At 40.3% G+C, this 18603-nt stretch overlaps 2 protein-coding genes across 2 annotated transcripts in view; both read left to right on the top strand.

Annotated features, from left to right (window-relative positions):
• parp14rs1 (poly(ADP-ribose) polymerase family member 14-related sequence 1) overlaps nucleotides 1–1693 on the top strand; it is an 18151-nt gene extending 16458 nt beyond the window's left edge. The window contains exons 14-16 of the mRNA XM_037686309.1: nucleotides 667–803; nucleotides 906–1080; nucleotides 1294–1693. Coding sequence (XP_037542237.1) covers nucleotides 667–803; nucleotides 906–1080; nucleotides 1294–1577 — 596 coding nt within the window. The 3' untranslated portion in view covers nucleotides 1578–1693. The remainder of the gene's footprint in view (nucleotides 1–666; nucleotides 804–905; nucleotides 1081–1293) is intronic.
• A 3383-nt stretch (nucleotides 1694–5076) lies between these two features.
• Nucleotides 5077–18603, top strand: esyt3 (extended synaptotagmin-like protein 3). Its single transcript, XM_037686308.1, has 23 exons — nucleotides 5077–5544; nucleotides 8329–8370; nucleotides 8796–8930; nucleotides 9895–9971; nucleotides 10090–10159; nucleotides 10244–10333; nucleotides 10407–10462; nucleotides 10555–10675; nucleotides 10775–10951; nucleotides 11111–11193; nucleotides 11474–11522; nucleotides 11915–12004; nucleotides 12109–12171; nucleotides 12262–12321; nucleotides 13602–13673; nucleotides 13800–13886; nucleotides 14095–14244; nucleotides 14950–15269; nucleotides 15369–15467; nucleotides 16636–16767; nucleotides 16847–16952; nucleotides 17189–17238; nucleotides 18234–18603. The coding sequence occupies exons 1-23, from the start codon at nucleotides 5191–5193 to the stop codon at nucleotides 18286–18288; spliced, it is 2538 nt and encodes an 845-aa protein (XP_037542236.1). The 5' UTR covers nucleotides 5077–5190; the 3' UTR covers nucleotides 18289–18603.

Genomic DNA, 18603 nt, shown 5'->3' with positions numbered 1-18603 from the left:
CTTGTAGGTGGGTAGAATGTAGCAAAAGGCTAGCTAAAAGCAGCAAATAGAAAGTAGCAAAAGCTAAAAAGTAATAAAAAGCTAGCTAGAAGCTAAAATTAGCAAAAGCCTGCTTTGAAGCTTTTTTCAGCCTTTTGCTACATTTGGCTTTTAGCAAACATTTTGCAAATAGGCTATCTAAAAGCTGAAAATGGCAAAAGACTTCTAGGAGCTACAAGCTGTAGAATGATAGCTAAAAGTAGCAAAAGACTAAAAGCTACAGATAGCAGAACTTTGGCTACAAACTAAAAGTAGCATAAGACGACAGAAACAAATCAGGTATTTGATCAGATTTCAAAGTAAATGATTTTTTTATGGAAATGGGGAGATTTCATATTATAGGAACAAGAAATAGGAAAATGTTTTGAACAAAGTTAAATTTACAAAGAATGTAAAAGTTACAAAAATTAGCCATATCAGCCAAATGTATCGAACAGTTTCATATGAATGGCTAAATTACCGGTATGTAGAAGGTGTTTGATTGCCAGAGATGTGCAGAAAGATTTATAAATTACCTGAAATATGTTTTACCATCTTCAATTTTCTTTTACTTTAATCTCCCAGAACGTTGAGTTTGGGAGATTTTCACACCTTTAAACAATGTCTCAACAAACATTATATTTTCAGACAGTGATATTCCCGATCATTGGGATGCCATGCCACCTGGCACCACTTGTCTGCCTGTCACTCTCCAGGCAGGGACATCCGAGTACACTGAAGTCCTTAATCTGTTCAAGGCCACATGCAATCGAACCGTTACCAAGGTAACACGTTCACTAACAGTGGTCTGGTTTCACCTACTAATCGATACGTTTTGAAGCACATGCTACAGCTTCCCTTAAACCTGTGCTTGTACCTCATTGTAGATTGAGAGGATCCAGAATCCTGCACTCTGGAAGGGTCTTGAGATCAAAAAGGTAGAACTGGAGACAAGAAATGCTCATCAGAACAATGAGAGGCGCCTCTTCCACGGCACCTGTGAAACCACCGTACCTACCATCAACGAACGGGGCTTCAACAGGAGTTACGCAGGGAAGAACGGTAAAGCATCCGGTGGTTTTGTAGTTTATTTAGAGACAATCTTGACACTTTTTTTTATATCTACATGGGAAACATGATTTGGAGACCACAGATATGTCCGTTTAGCAAAGGGAACGTCATTACATTCGTATTCTTGTGATGGTCTTGACAGTTTCATGAAACTTCTTTTGTGTCAAAGATCAACCTGCTGACCAAGTGTTTTTCTGTTTTCAGCTGCATGTTATGGCAATGGGTCATACTTTGCTGTGCAGGCCCGTTATTCTGCCCAGGACACCTACTCCAAGCCCAATCAAAATGGAGAGAAGTTCATGTACCTCTGCCGAGTGCTGACAGGGGACTTCACCGGCGGACAACAAAGCATGGTCGCTCCACCGTCCAAGGGGAACAACTCTGTTCTTCTGTACGACAGCGTTGTGGACAACGCCACCAACCCCAGCATGTTTGTGATCTTTCATGACAGCCAGGCCTATCCTGAGTATCTGATTACGTTTACGTAGAACACACTGCGATAAGAAACTTCTCAGTGCAGTTGGTCCATTTAGTGCCTTGGAAACGTCTCGGAGAACACGCGACGGTTAGATCACAAACAGAAATCAGTGAATACAGAAATTAAAGAGGCGGTAAAACAAAAAGTTGCCAAAGCTCTGATCTTTGGTGAGCATGACTCTTTGCAGAGTATACCTTCTTCCAATAAATCATATGATATAAGTTATATAAGTTATTTGAAATCAAAAGTGAAACTACTGTATCATTAAAAACAAGCCTGTTGTTTACCTAAACTCCCATTTTGCAGCCGTCTTGTCTTAAAGTAACGCGTGTCTTTAAATAAGTGATTTTTCATCATGTTTTGCATTCCAACTTTGTTACATTTGAAAAACATCTGGAGTGTATGAACGCTGAGTTAAGTATCTCAAACCTTTGCAATAAAAGGAAAGAGCAACTCAGAGGGTAATCTACACTATTTTAACCTCTTTATGTTGAAAATACATTATTTTTCCAGCTTTAGTGGAATAATTCAAACTTTAATCCCTGTAATGTTTGTTAAATGATGGAAATGGTTGGGATTTACTTTGTGGATAATAAAGTTTTTCTTTGAATTCAGTGTTGTATGATTTCTTCAAAGTTTGTGTTTGAACTTGGGTTCAAGGTTCATTGAACTTATCCCAGAGGTTAAAAAAAAGTCACCCCAAATCAGCTTGGCCTTAAGTGATAAAAGAAATTGCCCCTTTTGCTGAAGTTGAAGTGATTTATTTCTTGCCACACCCAGGCCTGATTACTGCCAGACCTGTAGAAACAAGAAATCATCTAATTCGTCATGTACAAGTGGAGAAAACATGGAACAGTGGCATACTTTCTCACCAAAACCAAAAAAGATTGCATCAACATCTCATCTAGGAGGTCATAAAAGATGGAAAGCACCTAAAGTGCCGTAGACCTCACCGGTCTCTTATAATGTACATGATTCAACAATAAGAAAGACAAAAAAACTTGGGGAACACAAACAAAACAAAGACCTGTATCACAAACAGGAGGATCTGCAGTGGAAGTGGTCTCCAGCTACAAGTATCAAGTACTTGGGTGTGCACCTGAATGACAACCTCAGCTGGAGCAACAACACCACCAGCCTGATCAAGAAAGCTCATCAGAGACTCTACTTCCTCAGATGGCTGAGACGAGCTGGTCTGGGAAGCTCAGTCCTCACCTCCTTCTACAGGTGTGCAGTGGAGAGCATGTGCTCCAGCATCAACGTGTGGCATGGAGGCTGCACAGAAGACTGTTGGAGTCAGTCTCTCCACCCTCACAGACATTTACACCTCCAGATGTAGGAAGAGGGCCACCTGCATCATGAAGGACCCCACTCACCCAGCACACACTTTTTGCCCCGCTCCCCTCAGGCAGGAGGTTGAGGAGCATTAAGTGTAGAACCACTAGACTGAGGAACAGCTTCTACCCTCAGGCTGTTAGACTCGTGAATCTCTAACCAGGATAATCACTGTGGAAAAAAATCGCATCATGTTGCTGCTGATCTGTTTCATGTTGCTGCTGATCTGTTTCATGTTGCTGCTGATCTGTTTCATGTTGCTATGTTCATTCGTGCTCATCTGCTCACACAGACTCATGTTCGTGCTGCTGTTGTTTTTATGCTACTAGCGCTTAGCGTATTTTTAGCAGATTTTTTTCTTAGTTTATATCTTAGATCTTATTGTTTTTCTTTTGCATTTTATTGTTGGGTGTAACTGGGACCCTGCGTACATAATTTCGTTCCACCACAATAAAGAATATCTGAATCTGAAAGAAAAAACATCTTGATGGATGCCCTGTGGACTGATGAGACAAAGTATCATTTTGGAAGGTGCTGCTGCTGTAAATCCAACACTGCATTTCTGAAAAAGATGGGACGGTCAAACACGGTGGTGGTAGTGTGATGGTCTGGGGTTGCTTGGCCTCTTCTGAACCTGGGTGACTTCTTGTACGGTAATTGATGCAACCATGAATTCTGCTCTCTACCAGAAAATCCTGAAGCAGAAGGTCCAGCCTTGAGCGTATTTGGCTTTTGGAGCAGGCTGACGATCTGAAACGCAGCAGCCACATGAACTCATCAACAGTAATCACAAACCCTTAACTGCAGTTGTTGCCATCAAGGGGGGCACAAATATTAATCTAAAAATAATCTGTTTTAGATTTTTCTACCTGGATTATTGAGCATGAATCAGGACACAAATATTAAGTTTAGTGAAAAATAACTTTTTCATATTAAGGCCAGGTTGCTTTGGATAAATATGTTTTCCCTTGGAAGTCCTCTTTTAAAAAGTGCATTTACAGCACTGTACTTCCTTTCTAAATCTAAAATTGTATATAAATGTGTAAATGCTTTATTCTTATCACAAAATAGTATTTTTTTTTTTTAATTAAAAATGTAGACTGGCTTCAGATTAAAATTAGAAAAAGTCAGAATGGAAAATATAATTATAAAATATAATTTCCCTTTGGGATTAATAAAGTATTTTTTGAATTTGAATTTGAATAAGCTAAACCAGTTTTTAGTTAACATTTATTTAGGATCACCCTGTTGGTGCAAACACACTAATTTATCCCTGTTAATTGTCTTACATTTGGCAATTTTGCAGAGTCAGCAAAAAGAATAGACTGCTGGTTATATAAAATTATAGGCAGCTAATAAAAAAGCAAAACACATTCTGATGTAGAAGTCTGATGAAAACAGGTTAAAAACAGAAATGACCAAAAATAAAAACTCTAAACTTAAAAAAAAAAAACAATACTTAAATATGTATTTGTAATGTGACAATATGTAGAAACAAACTCTAAAAAAAAAAAACTTTTCATGTATAATTTTTTATATTTAAAGTTTCTATAGATGCAAAAAGTGGAGAGGTTTATGAAGCTGAACACAAGAAACACTGTCCTACATTATGCTTACTATTTAACACTGTTACTTATTATAATTGCCCTTAGTTAATAAAAACGTGAGGTTTTATTAAAAGGAAAACACATAAAATACTCTGCTGACATTAATAGCTCAATTCCTAGAAATCAACCGATGGTTAATGGAAGTAAAATAAACAAACAAATAAATAAAGATGCTTTTCCTGTAAGAAATGTATTTTGTTTTCATGCCTTTGGAAAATAAACGCCCACTTGCGCCCTCTGCTGGACATATTTTGATACTGCAGAAAATCATCCGCGTTATTAAAATCTTAATTTAACGTCAACAAGAAGAGGATTTAATCCACAACATGCACGTCGGTGAGCTGCACCCTGCACTTTTATAAAACAGACAATAATCAAACTAATGGAAAGCCTCCCAGTTATAATAACGTTGCCTTCTTATTGGCTGAATGGTGGAATTTGTTCTTGTTTCCCCACCCACGGACACAGGTGAGCCGCAGGTGAGCCTACCTGTCTTTTGGGAGTTAAAAACGCGGAAGTTTTCAGGGTGGGGGCGGTTTTCCAGCTGCACCCAAACCTGAGAGTCATGAAATCACGTCATGCTTTCCTGCAGGAGTCTGCGTGGATGTGAGCCCGAGTAGGAAAACTCCTCGACAGTTCCTCTCTGGACGTTGCGGACCCCTCAGCGGGAGTCTGGTGGCCATGGCAGCCGCCTCTCCGTCGCTCCCAGGCGGCGCGGCGCCGGGCGCAGGGCTCGGGGAGAACCCGGCGGACCTCGGCAGCTTGGAGAGGCTCACTCCCTCCGCTGTCAACCGCCTCATGATGGAGTTTCTCATTTACTTCGGCCGAGCCGTCGTGGTCTTCTACCCCGTGTACCTGACGGGGTACCTGGGCCTGAGCATCAGCTGGGTGCTGCTGTGCATGGTGATGATCACCTGGTGGAAGAAGAATCGTCAGTGGAAAGACGCCCGGATCGGGTCGGCCATCGACTTTGTGGACAACGAGACCCACGTTATCAACACCGAGCTGAAAGGTTCCTTACAGATGGCTTCGTGGGTATGTAAAGCCTGCCAGATGTGGAAAAATACAGTTTCACTCAATAACCTCTGTAGTGAGGTGTCAACAAACTGTTCTGGACAAATGTATGGGTGTGGAGGGTGCATCAGATGGATATAGGTGGATACACCTGTTAGTGGGGTACTTGTATATCAGGGTTTATCAAGTACCCGAATTAAAGAATAAAACATGTTTAGTTTCATATGTTAATTTTCCAAAAATGTTTTGGTATGTTTGATTTTTGTATCTGGGAAAGCAGCACCGTTACCGTCCTGATGCATGCGCAGTCATCCGGCTAGATAAATCTAACAAGGGTGAGTCCTCTGGACAGATTCTTCTTTGTCGAAACGTTTCGTCTTTCATCGCAAAGATCCAGTCCTCTGGCACAAACGGAGTAATATTGTGTATGCTGTTCAGTGTCAGTGCGGTGAAACTAAACAGCCACTGGCCAAAAGGATGGCCCAGCACAAAAGGGCAGCATCATCAGGCCAGGACTCTGCGGTCTACACTCGTTCAGGGATGAAGATGTTCACATCCTTGATTGAGAGGAACTCTGGTTTGAGAGAGGTGTGAAGGAAGCCATCTATAAACGGGCGGAGTCCTCCGTTTTCAACCGTCATCTTCTAAATAATCCTGTTATTGCAAGTATCATTCAGCCGTCTGTGAATAGCAAGCATGGCACTAACGATCGATTGTTAGGCTGATGGTCCTCCTGTTACATGTGAACAGTTAGGTCTGGATATCATCAGCAAACTGGTTGATCCACTGTGGGAAGGTGCTTTTATAAGACCGTTTGTTGCAGCTCGTCAGACTGAAGAAGTTTTTTTGGATAAAAGACGAAACGTTTAAATAAAGAAGAATCCGTCCAGAGGACCTGACTCACTTCCTGTTAGTCTGTCACTGTATGTTTTTGCAAAATCTTTGAATGTCACGAAGACTGGTTTAAAAAGAAAATCTAATTCATACAGTAAGAAACCAAATCCGTTCAATAGTTTTTCACCTATTAATTGGTAAAGAGTCCCAAAATAAAATAAAAATTTAAGTAAAATTTGTGACCGGATGCCAGCTACCACGTGTGTTTGTTTACCTACGGAAACGGCCAATGTGACAGAAAATAGGTCAACAACGACAACGCCCATGGAAGAACCATTTTGTATTGAGAAGTCGTATAATTTTGATGTACTGGCTCATATTTACTCTGATTTGTTAAATAAATTATTCAGATTTTAAAACTAAAATGTGAAAAATACATTAAAAACTGTAAATTGGTCTAGTTTTGCAAAAGCTGCGAGTGTTTGAATGCTGAGTTTTTGCTCCGCCTCCACACTCGACCCTCATATATTACTGTCATAGGATTTATTATTTAAACATTTAAGTCTTAGGTCACATAGTTTACTTTGTCAGCTATCTCCTTGAACATTATTCACAATTTACTCAACATCCTGCTTGTCTGACAACAAACTCAAAATAAAAACATTATCCGCTCATTTGAGATATTTGGAAGTAAACGATAAAGTACATCCCGTGTTTTTTTCCATAATTCAAAGCTGAGAAACGCACAATAAAATACCACATAAAATGAAATGGTTAAAATTTAACTAAAGCTTTTTTTTTTTGAATTGAGGACCGTGTTACAGTTGGTAAGAGACAATTGGTAGTTTGGAGATTTTAAAATCGCATTCAATTTATTAGAATCATTTAAAAGACAAGTCAAAATTAGAAGTTGGCGCTCACCCTTTTAACACAATTTAATTTAGGAAGTCTAAAAGTGAAATAAGCTTCTAAATTTAAAAAAAATGTTGACGTACCTGCTTTGCTTTTGCTCATGCTGTGGTTGTGGAGAATACATGAACAGAAAAGAATAATAGAGTTTCAAGGGAAGTGAAATAGGTGTGTTAACATCCACATTAGGAGTTTCTTCTTTATTTAATATTTTTACCAATTAAATATATAAAAAAAATGTATTGCAAAATTAGCGATTGCGATTATGATGGAGCTGTTGGTTTGACCTCTGTCACGAGGTCTAATTGGTCCTAGTTTAAGGAAGAGCCGATTGTTCCACTTTTCCCACCAACTTCAAACCAGTTGTATTGCTTTCCGCATCTTTCTTGGCACAGTGGCTCGGCGGTTAGTGCTATTCATCTGCCACTCTTCTGAACTGACGGCTAAAACCTCCAGAAGCCAAGTGTTGAACTGCGGGACGTGGAGTCGATGCGTTGCTTTGACAACAGACCCTGTATTTGCATGTCCGAGCAGACTCGGGCAGACCTCCCGGAGCGAGGCAGGGATCAAAAGTCGTGTTGGGTTCCAGGAGGTTTGGCCGCTTCACATTTGACGGCACCACACCCGCAAACGGTGACTCATGTTACGTGAGAAAAGAGAAATGTTGTTTTCGTGTCACAGGAATGCAGATGACTTGTACAATGAGTGATTTTTTAAATATTTATAGGTCAGATTATGATGATAACACCATATTTTCTGTCTTTAACACACATGGAACTTCTGTTCCGGTTCACAGTTTTGATGCTGCAGACAAAGTGTCGGTAAGCCCTAAAAACCACTGCTGTCCAAGAAATGCTGTCAAATCTCTGGAATGAATCATTTACCCCAATCTTAAAGCTGGATTATTCAACAACTGAAATGTTGAAAAATTTTCGCTCGCTTAATTTGTTTAATTACATCCTTGTAATTTGGTCAAGCATGCCATCGTGTTGTAATGAGAATATTCCTCAAACATGTGATGACAAACGGGTAAAGCTTTTATTTTTCTTTGCATTCCCAAAGGTGCATTTCACAGAAGTCGAGAAAGTTGAGTGGGTGAACAAGGTAGGGATTTAAACTTTTATCTTGTCTTATGTTTGTAAAACTTTTCTTCAGACAGTGGCTTTTCTTTAATATGCGGAGTTTGCCAAAACAGTCAAATCTCTTGTTTCAGGCAAAGGGTTGACGAGTTTACAGCAACCTGCAAGCTGAATATGTCCGCTTTATGAGTTAACGTTTACAGGGCTTCTTTAATCATTATTTTTGACATGTAGACTACTGTATTCTTCTGACTATAAGGCGCACTTAAAATACTTTAATTTTCGCAGAAATCGAGAGTGAGCCTTATAATCAAAATGAACACGTTTAGCTTAATGCGCCTTATTGATGAAAACAGGCCCATTCATTGATATTGCGCCTTGTAATCCGCCTTATAGTCCAAAAAATACGGTAACTGTGTTTGTGCCTCGTCTGTTCGGTCATACGTTCAGGTGTTGGAGCAGGCATGGCCGTTCTTTGGGATGTACATGGAGAAGCTGCTGAAGGAAAGAATCCAGCCGTCTGTCAGACTCTCCAACTCCGTGCTCAAAATGTTCACTTTTATCAAAATCCACTTCGGCCACAAGGTGAGTTGACATTTTGACCATCGTTTCTATTCTTTACCAACCTCTTTCATGAAAAACTGCACAGAGTTTAAGGAAACTTGCAGAAGGTGATCATTGGATTTACATCTAGAACTAATAAAGTTTTGAAGACGGTCTTATTCAAGATGTCTGACGACCTGTCATCAGCCATGACCAACACAAAAACGGCTTTAACAGTCAATTTGATAAATGAGCAAAAATTTGACGGGGAAGTAGCTGTCATTCAAAACAAATTATTTTCAAAGTTTGACCAAAATGGCTCCAACAACAGGCATGAAAGGTAGCAAGCGCTGTACAGTAGTCCCTCATTAATCACGGGGGTTACGTTCCAGACACCCTCGCGATAGGTGAAAATCTATGTAGTAGGGACGTTCTATTTATTTTAGTATATATATATATATATATATTGTAAGGCTTTATAAACCCTTCCTGCACTCTTGCATTGTTCTGAACAATGTTCTAAACTTTCTATATGCTTTAAAGGAGCACAGCAAAAGAGAGCAGACAGACTGATGCTATAGTTGCTGAACCAATCCAAGGGGCGGACTGACCATTGGGAGCACCAGGACATTTCCCGGTGGCCTGGCCCGCTCAATGATCACCAAGGGGCTGGACTAATGGCTAAGTTCGGGTCGTGCTTGATGATTTTAAATAAACAATCCATTCCGCTCACTCAGGTATAAAATAGACCCCACTCCTTTCTTTTTCTGAGGATGTCTGTTGCGTGCCCACCTGTGACAGAACCCTCAGAAAGAGAAAGGAGGGGGCAGGGGGTGGGGTCTGTCTTTCCCCATCACCACTTGTGTGTAGTATACAATCTTGCATTAAAAACCAGCGAAAGAGTGAGTCAGCAAAAGTCGAACTGCGAAGTATCGAGGGACTACTGTACTTTCCTTCTCGAAAGGCTCATTTCTCATTAGTTCGGGGTTCTTTAAATGTCTTTCAGCCTCTCAGGATCACAGGAATGAGAGCGTACACCCATGAAGTGGATCAGCGGGTGGTGATCCTGGACCTGAACATAATGTGAGTCCAACATCTTTTACTCATGTCTGGTTCTGGTTTTGTTGGTCACTGTGTCATATTTGGTCTGAACCTGTGTTCTTGTTGCCTCTCTGTCATTTTCTTCCGGTCTACTCCACAGATACGACAGCGATGTGGACATCGATGCAACGGTGAACTCTGCAATCACAGCTGGTGTGAAAGGACTTAAAGTGAGATTATTTTTATTTGTCTCCTGCTGAAGCTTTACTGTTCACGTCCTCTACGTTTGTAAAATAGGAACCTGATTCTTTCAGTTCCAGGGGATGTTGAGGGTCATTTTGGAGCCTCTTATCGGTCAGTCACCGCTGGTTGGAGGGGTCACTCTGTTTTTCATCCGCCGCCCTGTAAGAATACAAACATTCGTCCAGTTAGAAAAGCTGAATTTTTTAGATAAATCCTGCCTTTTCTTTCCCTCAGACTCTTCAGATCAATTGGACCGGCTTGACCAATCTTTTGGACAGCCCCGGGTTCAAGTGGGGCTTTCTTTTTGATTCTTTGAGTTTCTTCAACTTTTACCGTTCAAGTCTGGTTGCAGACCGCTCTAAACTCATCTGTACCCTTTCAGCTCTCTCTCTGAGGACGCCATCTTGGACATCATAGCCTCTTTCATGGTGTTACCGAACCGCATGTGCATTCCCCTCATCGACCAGATCAAAGTGGACCAGATGAGGTTTCCACTTCCTCGTGTAAGAAACGCTGAACAATCCTCAGCTGAGCGGAGCTTCTGTACATACAACGGGCTCAGATATTCTGATGTGAGGCTGTTTGACTCCTGTGCTCCTCAGGGGGTGGTGAGGGTCCACGTCCTGGAGGCCAGAGACCTGGTGGCCAAAGACACGTACATGATGGGCTTAGTGAAGGGCAAGTCAGACCCGTACGTGAAACTCCGAGTCGGCAACCGCAACTTCAAAACCAAAACCATCAAAGAAAATTTGCACCCAAAATGGAACGAAGTTTACGAGGTGAAGAAACAAACGCGCTGCAGCAGAATAATGCGTCAAAGCTGCTTTTTGCCTTGTGTCATGTGAACTTTTCTCCTGATATTATCAGGAGTCTGAGTCAGTTTGCATGATTTTTATATGAATTCTTCTAAAGACTTTTAAACTTTTCTTAACCTGCAGTTTGTGGTTCATGAGGCGCCGGGACAGGAGCTGGAGATGGAGCTGTACGACGAGGACACGGATAAAGACGACTTTCTAGGACGGTAAGAAACTGACTAATAACAGATGTTTTTTTTTTCTTCTTCTTTCGGCTGCTCCCTGCGTTAGGGGTCGCCACATATAATAAAATAGGAATACAGCAGATTGTATTACTTGTGATATCTTTGTATAACTTTTTTTTTTAAATACTGCTGAAAGCAACAAAAAAAAAATGGTTTAATTTTGAGTTTAGTGTAAATACTGGAAGTTTTTTTGTGTGTGCCTATTTTGTTTACTTTTAGCTAATTTAATTGTAAAAAGTGTTAACTGACATATTTTTATTAGATATAACCTGGATTTAGGAGAAGTTAAGAGAGAGAAAGAAATGGATCAGGTGAGTTTCAATACATGTGATAAACTACATTACAGTATTTTTCGGACTATAGGGCGCACCGGATTATAAAGTGCAATATCAGTGAACGGGTCTGTTTTCATACATAAGGTGCACCGGATTATAAGCCACGTTAAGCGAAACAAAACAGTCAGATAAGTTAAACTTAATTCAACTCATTCACAATAACCACATAAAACTGCTCAGTAAGCACAACCAGATTTAATACATAAGGCGCACCAGATTATAAAGATCACTGTCAATTTTTAAGCAAATTAAAGGATTTTAAGTGCGCCTTATAGTCCGAAAAATACGGTATATGCAAAATATATTTAGGAAGATGGTACCAGTTTGTCATTTTCAACAGTTTTTATTTATTTTTTTGTTGTTTGAAGTGGTTTCCTCTGGAGGGGGTTCCTCATGGAGAACTTCACCTGAAGCTTCAGTGGCTTTGTCTGAAGTCCGACGCCAGTCTGCTGAGGGAGGTACAGCTTCCTCAGACCACATCTGTTTTTATTCCAACTCCCAACGAGTTGGGCTCAAAGCTCCCAGCTGCATTGCGTTTGTTTAAATGTTACATTTCTTGCAGTCTGAGGGTGGCTTTGCCTGTGCCATGCTCGCAGTGTATCTGGACAGCGCTTCCAACCTGCCGGTAAGTAGCCGCCAGCGGGACGCGTTGGTTTTCATATTTACGAGCGGTCGAGCTAAACGCGCAGAGTTCTGCTTTTCTGTTTGTTTCCAGAGAGATCACAGCGAGTTAACAGCCAATCAGAAACATGGGAAGCACCCAAAGGAGTCACGGGTAAGACCAAAGCTTTATTACAAAGGGTGTGTTTGCATGGCATGGTGCATATAGAGAGAGTGCATAACTTTGATTTTTCTTCTTCTTATTATTATTATTATTCATAAATGCATGAGTTTTATATGTTATCAGTGCAGTTCTCTACTCCAAGAAAATTTATGTTGTCAGGAAAAAAATTGTTTTATGACTGAACTTGAGTGCTAAGAGTTGCAGAATCATGTAACAAATCCAAAGTCTGACGGGATGCTGCATTAATCGCCATGGCAACCTGAGCTCACCGCAGACTGAACATTTGATTGACGGCTTCCTTCACGTCTGCCTGCACACTTTGAAACAATCAGCTGGACCGTTGCAACAATTAGTAAAAGACTTTAGCAACAATTTATCCTCAAGTAGCAGCGCTCAGTTTGCATTTGTTGCTTGTAGTTTCAAAAATGTGAAAATAGATTAGAATTGATTTTTTATACATTTCAATTTTAAGTGTAAAATCTCAACGTTCAGAAGTGTTTTGCATCTCAGTTTCAGACGGGAGGCTGAGTCGAGTCAAAACTTTCTGTTGGTGTGACGGGTGTGTTTGTCCCAGAGCAAAGCTGGTATTTCCTGTTTGTCTGGTGTGTGTGTGTGTGTGTGTGTGATCTCACCTGCACTTGTTGGTGTTGTGAGATTTCCTCTTTCACCTGAGGCTTGAACAGGTTGAGCTTCTCAGTATTAAAGGAAATGGTTCAGTAGGAAAACAATCCTTTTCCCGAGTTTTAATAATAAAGCACGAACATTTGAGTGATATTTATTTTACTTTATAAAAACTTTTGACACAAAAATATCAACATGTACAACAAAGTGTTCATCTGTTTGCATTTTATATGATAATCTAGTATTTTTGTCTTATTGCCTGCTGATCATCCTCTGCTGGCCACTACTTGACATTACAACAACAAAGTAGAAAGCAATAAAACATCATGTCTCCTTTATGGGAGTAAAAACTCAAGTTTAATTTTACTGGAATGTTAAAAATGATCGTTAACCAACGGAAGCGTTCCCGCCCTTCTCCAGATCTGCTCCACATCTTCTGTGTTGTGTCATTTGTGTACAATCAGTCCGTTTGTGCACAAACTCCCTGTTTATTAGTGAACATTTTGTATCAAGTGTAGAGTATTTCTCTGACAGATGTGTCCTAATAAAATCAGACGTGTTCTTAAAAATGTAATTGAAGAGTATAAATGCAAATACATTTTTAGAAAAAATGCAAATTTATCTCCGGTTTGACTTTTTTTCCCCCCTAGCTCACAAAAAGAAACGTTTGTCCTAACTCCTATGTGGAACTGTCTGTTGATAAGGATGTTCAAAAAAGCAAGGTATTCTTCTCCCTTCACCACAATAATACACATTTCAATCCATTTTTTCCAGCTCCAACCTTCTGGCTGATGCGCGTGTTCATTGCTCACAGTTCTAACTTCAGAGCTTCTCGTGTCTTTCTGCAGGCTGTATTTAGAAATCAAAACCCGGAGTGGGAGCAGGGCTTTACGTTCTTCGTGCACAATGTCAAAACGCAGAAGCTCGTGGTTCAGGTTCGTCACAAATCACTGAACGCATCCCTTAAAGTTTCTCTTTAGGATATGTTAAAGAACCATTCGCCGTGTAATGCGCTCTGACATTTCTCCACCTGTAGACTCTCGATGGTTAACGCAGTGATGTTGCAACAGCGTTTGATAAAAACTGACAATAAAAAAGTGCTTTTCATAGTGTTTCCTTGTCGTCTTTGTTGGTTCGGTTCAGGTCAAAGAGCATGAGAAGAAGGCTGTGCTCGGGGTTTTGAACGTGCACCTCAATCGCCTCATCAACATCTCCGACATGTCTCTGGACCAGACCTTCCCGCTGGAGTGCTCCGGACCCAACAGCCAGATCAAGCTGAAGGCAACTATGAAGGTCTGTACGGGAGCTCGCTCTTCACTTTCGCTCTCACACACCTTGAAACTGTTTTTTCTTTAAGCTGTTACAGATGTGGATGTGTTGGCACCCTTCCACAATAATAATAATAATTAAAAATAAATTATGTGACTGAAGTTAAAAAGCTCCAGTTTTGTCTCATCAGTCAGAAACTTTGGGGCTTTTAGGGTGAATTCACGTCTTTTTTTAGTTTTTCCTTGGTTTCCTTGCTTTTTTCCGACCACCATCACCATCATCTGATCAGCCTGGGGCTGCATTTCCTCTTGCGTCTACATCCTGGGTTTTAGATTTTATTTATAGCATTTATGATTCAATGCAACAAAATAAACAAGTTTAAAAGGTAACAACGGATCATTGTAAAACTTGGTTTATTTACATAATGACTTTAATCGCTGGATGTCCGGCCCCCGAGCTGCTGGCTTTCAGAAACTGTGGCCCCCTGAGAAGTTTTGTTGAAGTGCCCTGACCTAAGCTATACACTAAGATATACGCTAAACGATACGATAAACACTAATAATGTAAAATAATACGGTATATTAAACAGCAGCTTGAACATGAGTCTGTAGTGAGCAGATGGATATGAATACAGATTAAACCAACGGTTTTATCCACATCTATTGGAACTCAGTCATTTAAAAACTAACAAGTTAGCTTTGCTTAACTCACAGCCGCCGTGTCTTCCAGATTCTTTCTGTGGAACTGCCGCCACCCAAGAGTGTCCCTGCACCTCCCCCCAATGCTCAACAGCAGAAACCACCAGTCAAACCAGGAGGTAACACCTCTGCTGCTGCTGCAATTGTTCCCACCAACGCCACCCCTGCTCAGACCCGTCCGGGGGATCCAAATCAGAACGATCCGGATCAGTGGCGCGGCAGCTCCTTCCTGATTTCTGATTCCGAGAAGTCTTCGTCAAACATTAGGCGGTACGACTCCCACAGTCTGCTCTCGGAGAACTCCATCGCGTCGTCACGTTTGGACATCTCCGAAGGAGCCTCCTATCCCGAGTGAGTCCATAGATCTGTCCTCGTCTTTTTTCACACCTGAACTGACGCAGAATAACAGGAAATCATAAAATTGACTTGTTTTTCTTTTCATTATCGTAGGGCTCTTAGAAACCATCAGGGCTCATTCGGAGAGATCAAGCTGACGGCAAAATACGCTACTCTGAGGAGGAAACTTATTATCATAGTTCACGCTTGCAGGTATGTTATGTCATCTTTCTTTTCGTCTAACAACAAAACTACTACTGTACCTGTATATGTTTACTGCTCTAAAACTATACCCTGTTTCCTACTGTGAAGCATCCCATCTTCTAACACAGTCCAAGAACTAGGAGACCAATTGTTGGAGTTTGTGGAGGGAATGATGTCCCATTCCTGTCTGATGTGGGGTTCGAGCTGTTCCAACAGTTCTGGGTCACCTTCTCTGGTTTTGTTGAGTTTATTTGGATGGGACCACGTTCTAAGGGACTAAAGGGGGTTGTTCCTTTCCATTGTCCCCAATGTGCTGCTCAGGATGGGACAATGCAACCAAGTAATGGTTTGATGCAACTGCTGGTTTCCTTGGGCAGATCACTTTAAGTTTTATAACGTACGTGAATGATTTTGTACAATTCCTGAGGTGACTTTTGTTGTGAATTGGAGCTATAGAAATGAACTGAATCTACAACCTGTAGATCTTCTGCATTAGATAATGCACCCCCATATCATCAGAGAGGCAGGCTTTATGGTCCTTTTTTTTTTTTGCCAGGAGAAAGTGGCTTCAGTAGTTTCCAAAAATAATGTTAAATTTTGATCATTCTAACCTGAGAACTGTTCTCCACTTTGCTTCATACCACACCATAGAGCTTGAAGCAGCGCACGTGGCACAGGGAACTGTGTTTACATGCAGCGATGTCCAGAACGGAACCAGACCTGGTTTTAATGCCGTGGTCCCTGAAGGGTCGAAGATCACGAGCGTCTATTTTGACGTTCAGCCTCGTCTTTTGAGTTTAAAGATTTCTCCAGATTTTAAAATTATTTTCATTAAGAACTGCAGATGATAGGAAATTCAAAATTTTCCCAGTTTTCCATATTATTTTTTTATTGTTCCATGGTTTTTAGAGTGGTGAACCACTGCCCATTGTTACTTCTAAGAGATTCAGTCTCTCTAAATGCTCATTTAAAAAACAGTCCTTTTTTACTGACGGTTAAACCTGATTAGTTGCAAAGTGCTGCTTCTTGTTGCCTAGTCACAACTTTATTTGAGATTTTACCCTAAAGAATAAAAAAGTCAAATAAGAGAATTTCTTAGATTCATCATTTGATGCTTCACTGTGAATGAAATATGAGTTTATGAAATTAGCAAATTGTCATTTACATTTTCCTGCAGGAACTTATTCCCCTGCAGTGAGAACGGCACAGACTCCTACGTCCGCCTGTATTTACTGCCCGACCACTCCTGGAGACACCGCAAGAAGACGCAGGTCAAGAGGAAGACGACCGATCCCGTCTTTAATGATAAGTGGGTCGAATCCATCCCATGTTTAATTTGATGCTTGTGCGGGCGAAGTAGAGGATTTTTAAGTTCGTTGTGCTTTCAGGTTTGAGTTTGACGTGTCGCTTGAAGAAGCACAAAGCAGGAAGCTGGATGTGGCAGTTAAAAACAACAAGATGTTCCATACGAGACAGAGGACTGACATCGGCATGGTATTAAAAACTTGTTTTAAACCACATATTTGTTCCTTTTCTCTAAAACTGACAGATTATTTGCAGGCCGACTGTGCAGCCTCTAAAAATGCAACTTTGACTCTTGTAAACGAGTCCTCGTGGCTCAGTATGACTAACCTGTTTAAATAAAGGTTGAGAATTATTTTCCACTGCTGAGAGGAGGTGGAGGACGATGTTCATGCTCGTGTAATTTTCCATGTTTCTTCTCCTCACAGGTGTTATTTGACTTCTCCCAGATGGATATAACCAAAGGCTTCACAGAATGGTACAAGCCCAGATTTCACTTGCATGTGGGACATAATGCAAATAATTCTGTTTATTTTTTGCCACGTGGAAATTTTCAAAGATGAGTTGAGTTAAATGTATGTAAACTCCCATTAGGTGACATAATAAGGCTGTCTGGTTCAACTGATGGAAACACACCTGCTCTCTGATTTAAAATGCATTTTAAAACCTGGTGCTTTCTACAGACTTGTCTGAAGGTTTTTACCAGTTTTTTTTTTTCCAACTTTACATTAAGAAAATATAGTTCTGAAAATGGTTATTGGGGAAAATGTTTAATTCTTGGTCTAATGTTTGTTCTTTTACTGCCATTTGCCCCTCAATGTCCTTTAACTTTACGACAATATGAGGAAAATTCAACTACCTTACATAACTGCTAATAAAATACTACTTTTAAAATATTTTTCCACAATAACTTTCAGAGCTGTCTCAGCCAGGAATAAAAATATAAAATTACTTAATTTTTTTTGCTTTTATTTTAATTTTAACTCACTAAAGGCCTCCACATTTTCAGCTTTAAAAAAAAAATATATATATATTTACAAACCGCTTGCAGGAAAAGTCCAGCCCCCTGGCGGCCATTTTTAGAGCCTCCTTCACATGTAAAAGCAGAGCATAGAGCAAAGTAAAGAAACCGGTAATAATACAAAGAAAAAACTGAAAGGAATTCATTATTTTATGATATAAATAAGCAATGAGAAAATGCATTTATAATGGATTTCTATATGGTCAGTTTTTCTCTTAAGGAACACTAGGGGGCAGTAAAGGACAAAATACTAGACGTGGATTTTCTCAATCTAGTCTGAGACATTCATCTACAAACCAAACCAAACATCCATTAAATAGTTCCTGTTTTACAGAATGCACTAAAAGGACAATAAAATATTCATCACCGGTGACACAGACTCATTTTGGGTCGGTATCAAATGGACAAGCAGGTTAATAATTATTATTAACCTTTTTATCTCTTATTTTAAGGTTTGAGCTCACACTGCCTGGGCTGAAACGCTCTGGATCCAAGATGCTTCTGTGAAACTCCTTCACTCTTCCTGATCTCTGAAGATGGCAGCAGATTGGACAAGATGTCTTTGTCTCCTCCTTGGACATGCTGTTTAAGGACGACTTGTCTTTCTTGCTCGTGTTTCACAGAGTGTAACGGTTTTTTACGCCATAGATTGACAGCGGGAGCCATGTGGTAATTTTACGGGTATTTTAGAAATGTTTTTAAAGGTTTTTCTTTTCCATAGAAAGTACTTTTTCTCCCCAAAACGTTTGATCAACCAAGATGAGGCAACACTTTTATTAGAGATGTTTTTTTTTTTTTTATTTAATTCACCTGAGCCAAAGA

This window comes from Nematolebias whitei, chromosome 13, assembly GCF_014905685.2.
Source record: "Nematolebias whitei isolate Nwh7 chromosome 13, NemWhi1, whole genome shotgun sequence".
NCBI classification, from domain to species: Eukaryota; Metazoa; Chordata; class Actinopteri; order Cyprinodontiformes; family Rivulidae; genus Nematolebias; species Nematolebias whitei.
This window is presented reverse-complemented; position numbering and strand designations above follow the sequence as displayed.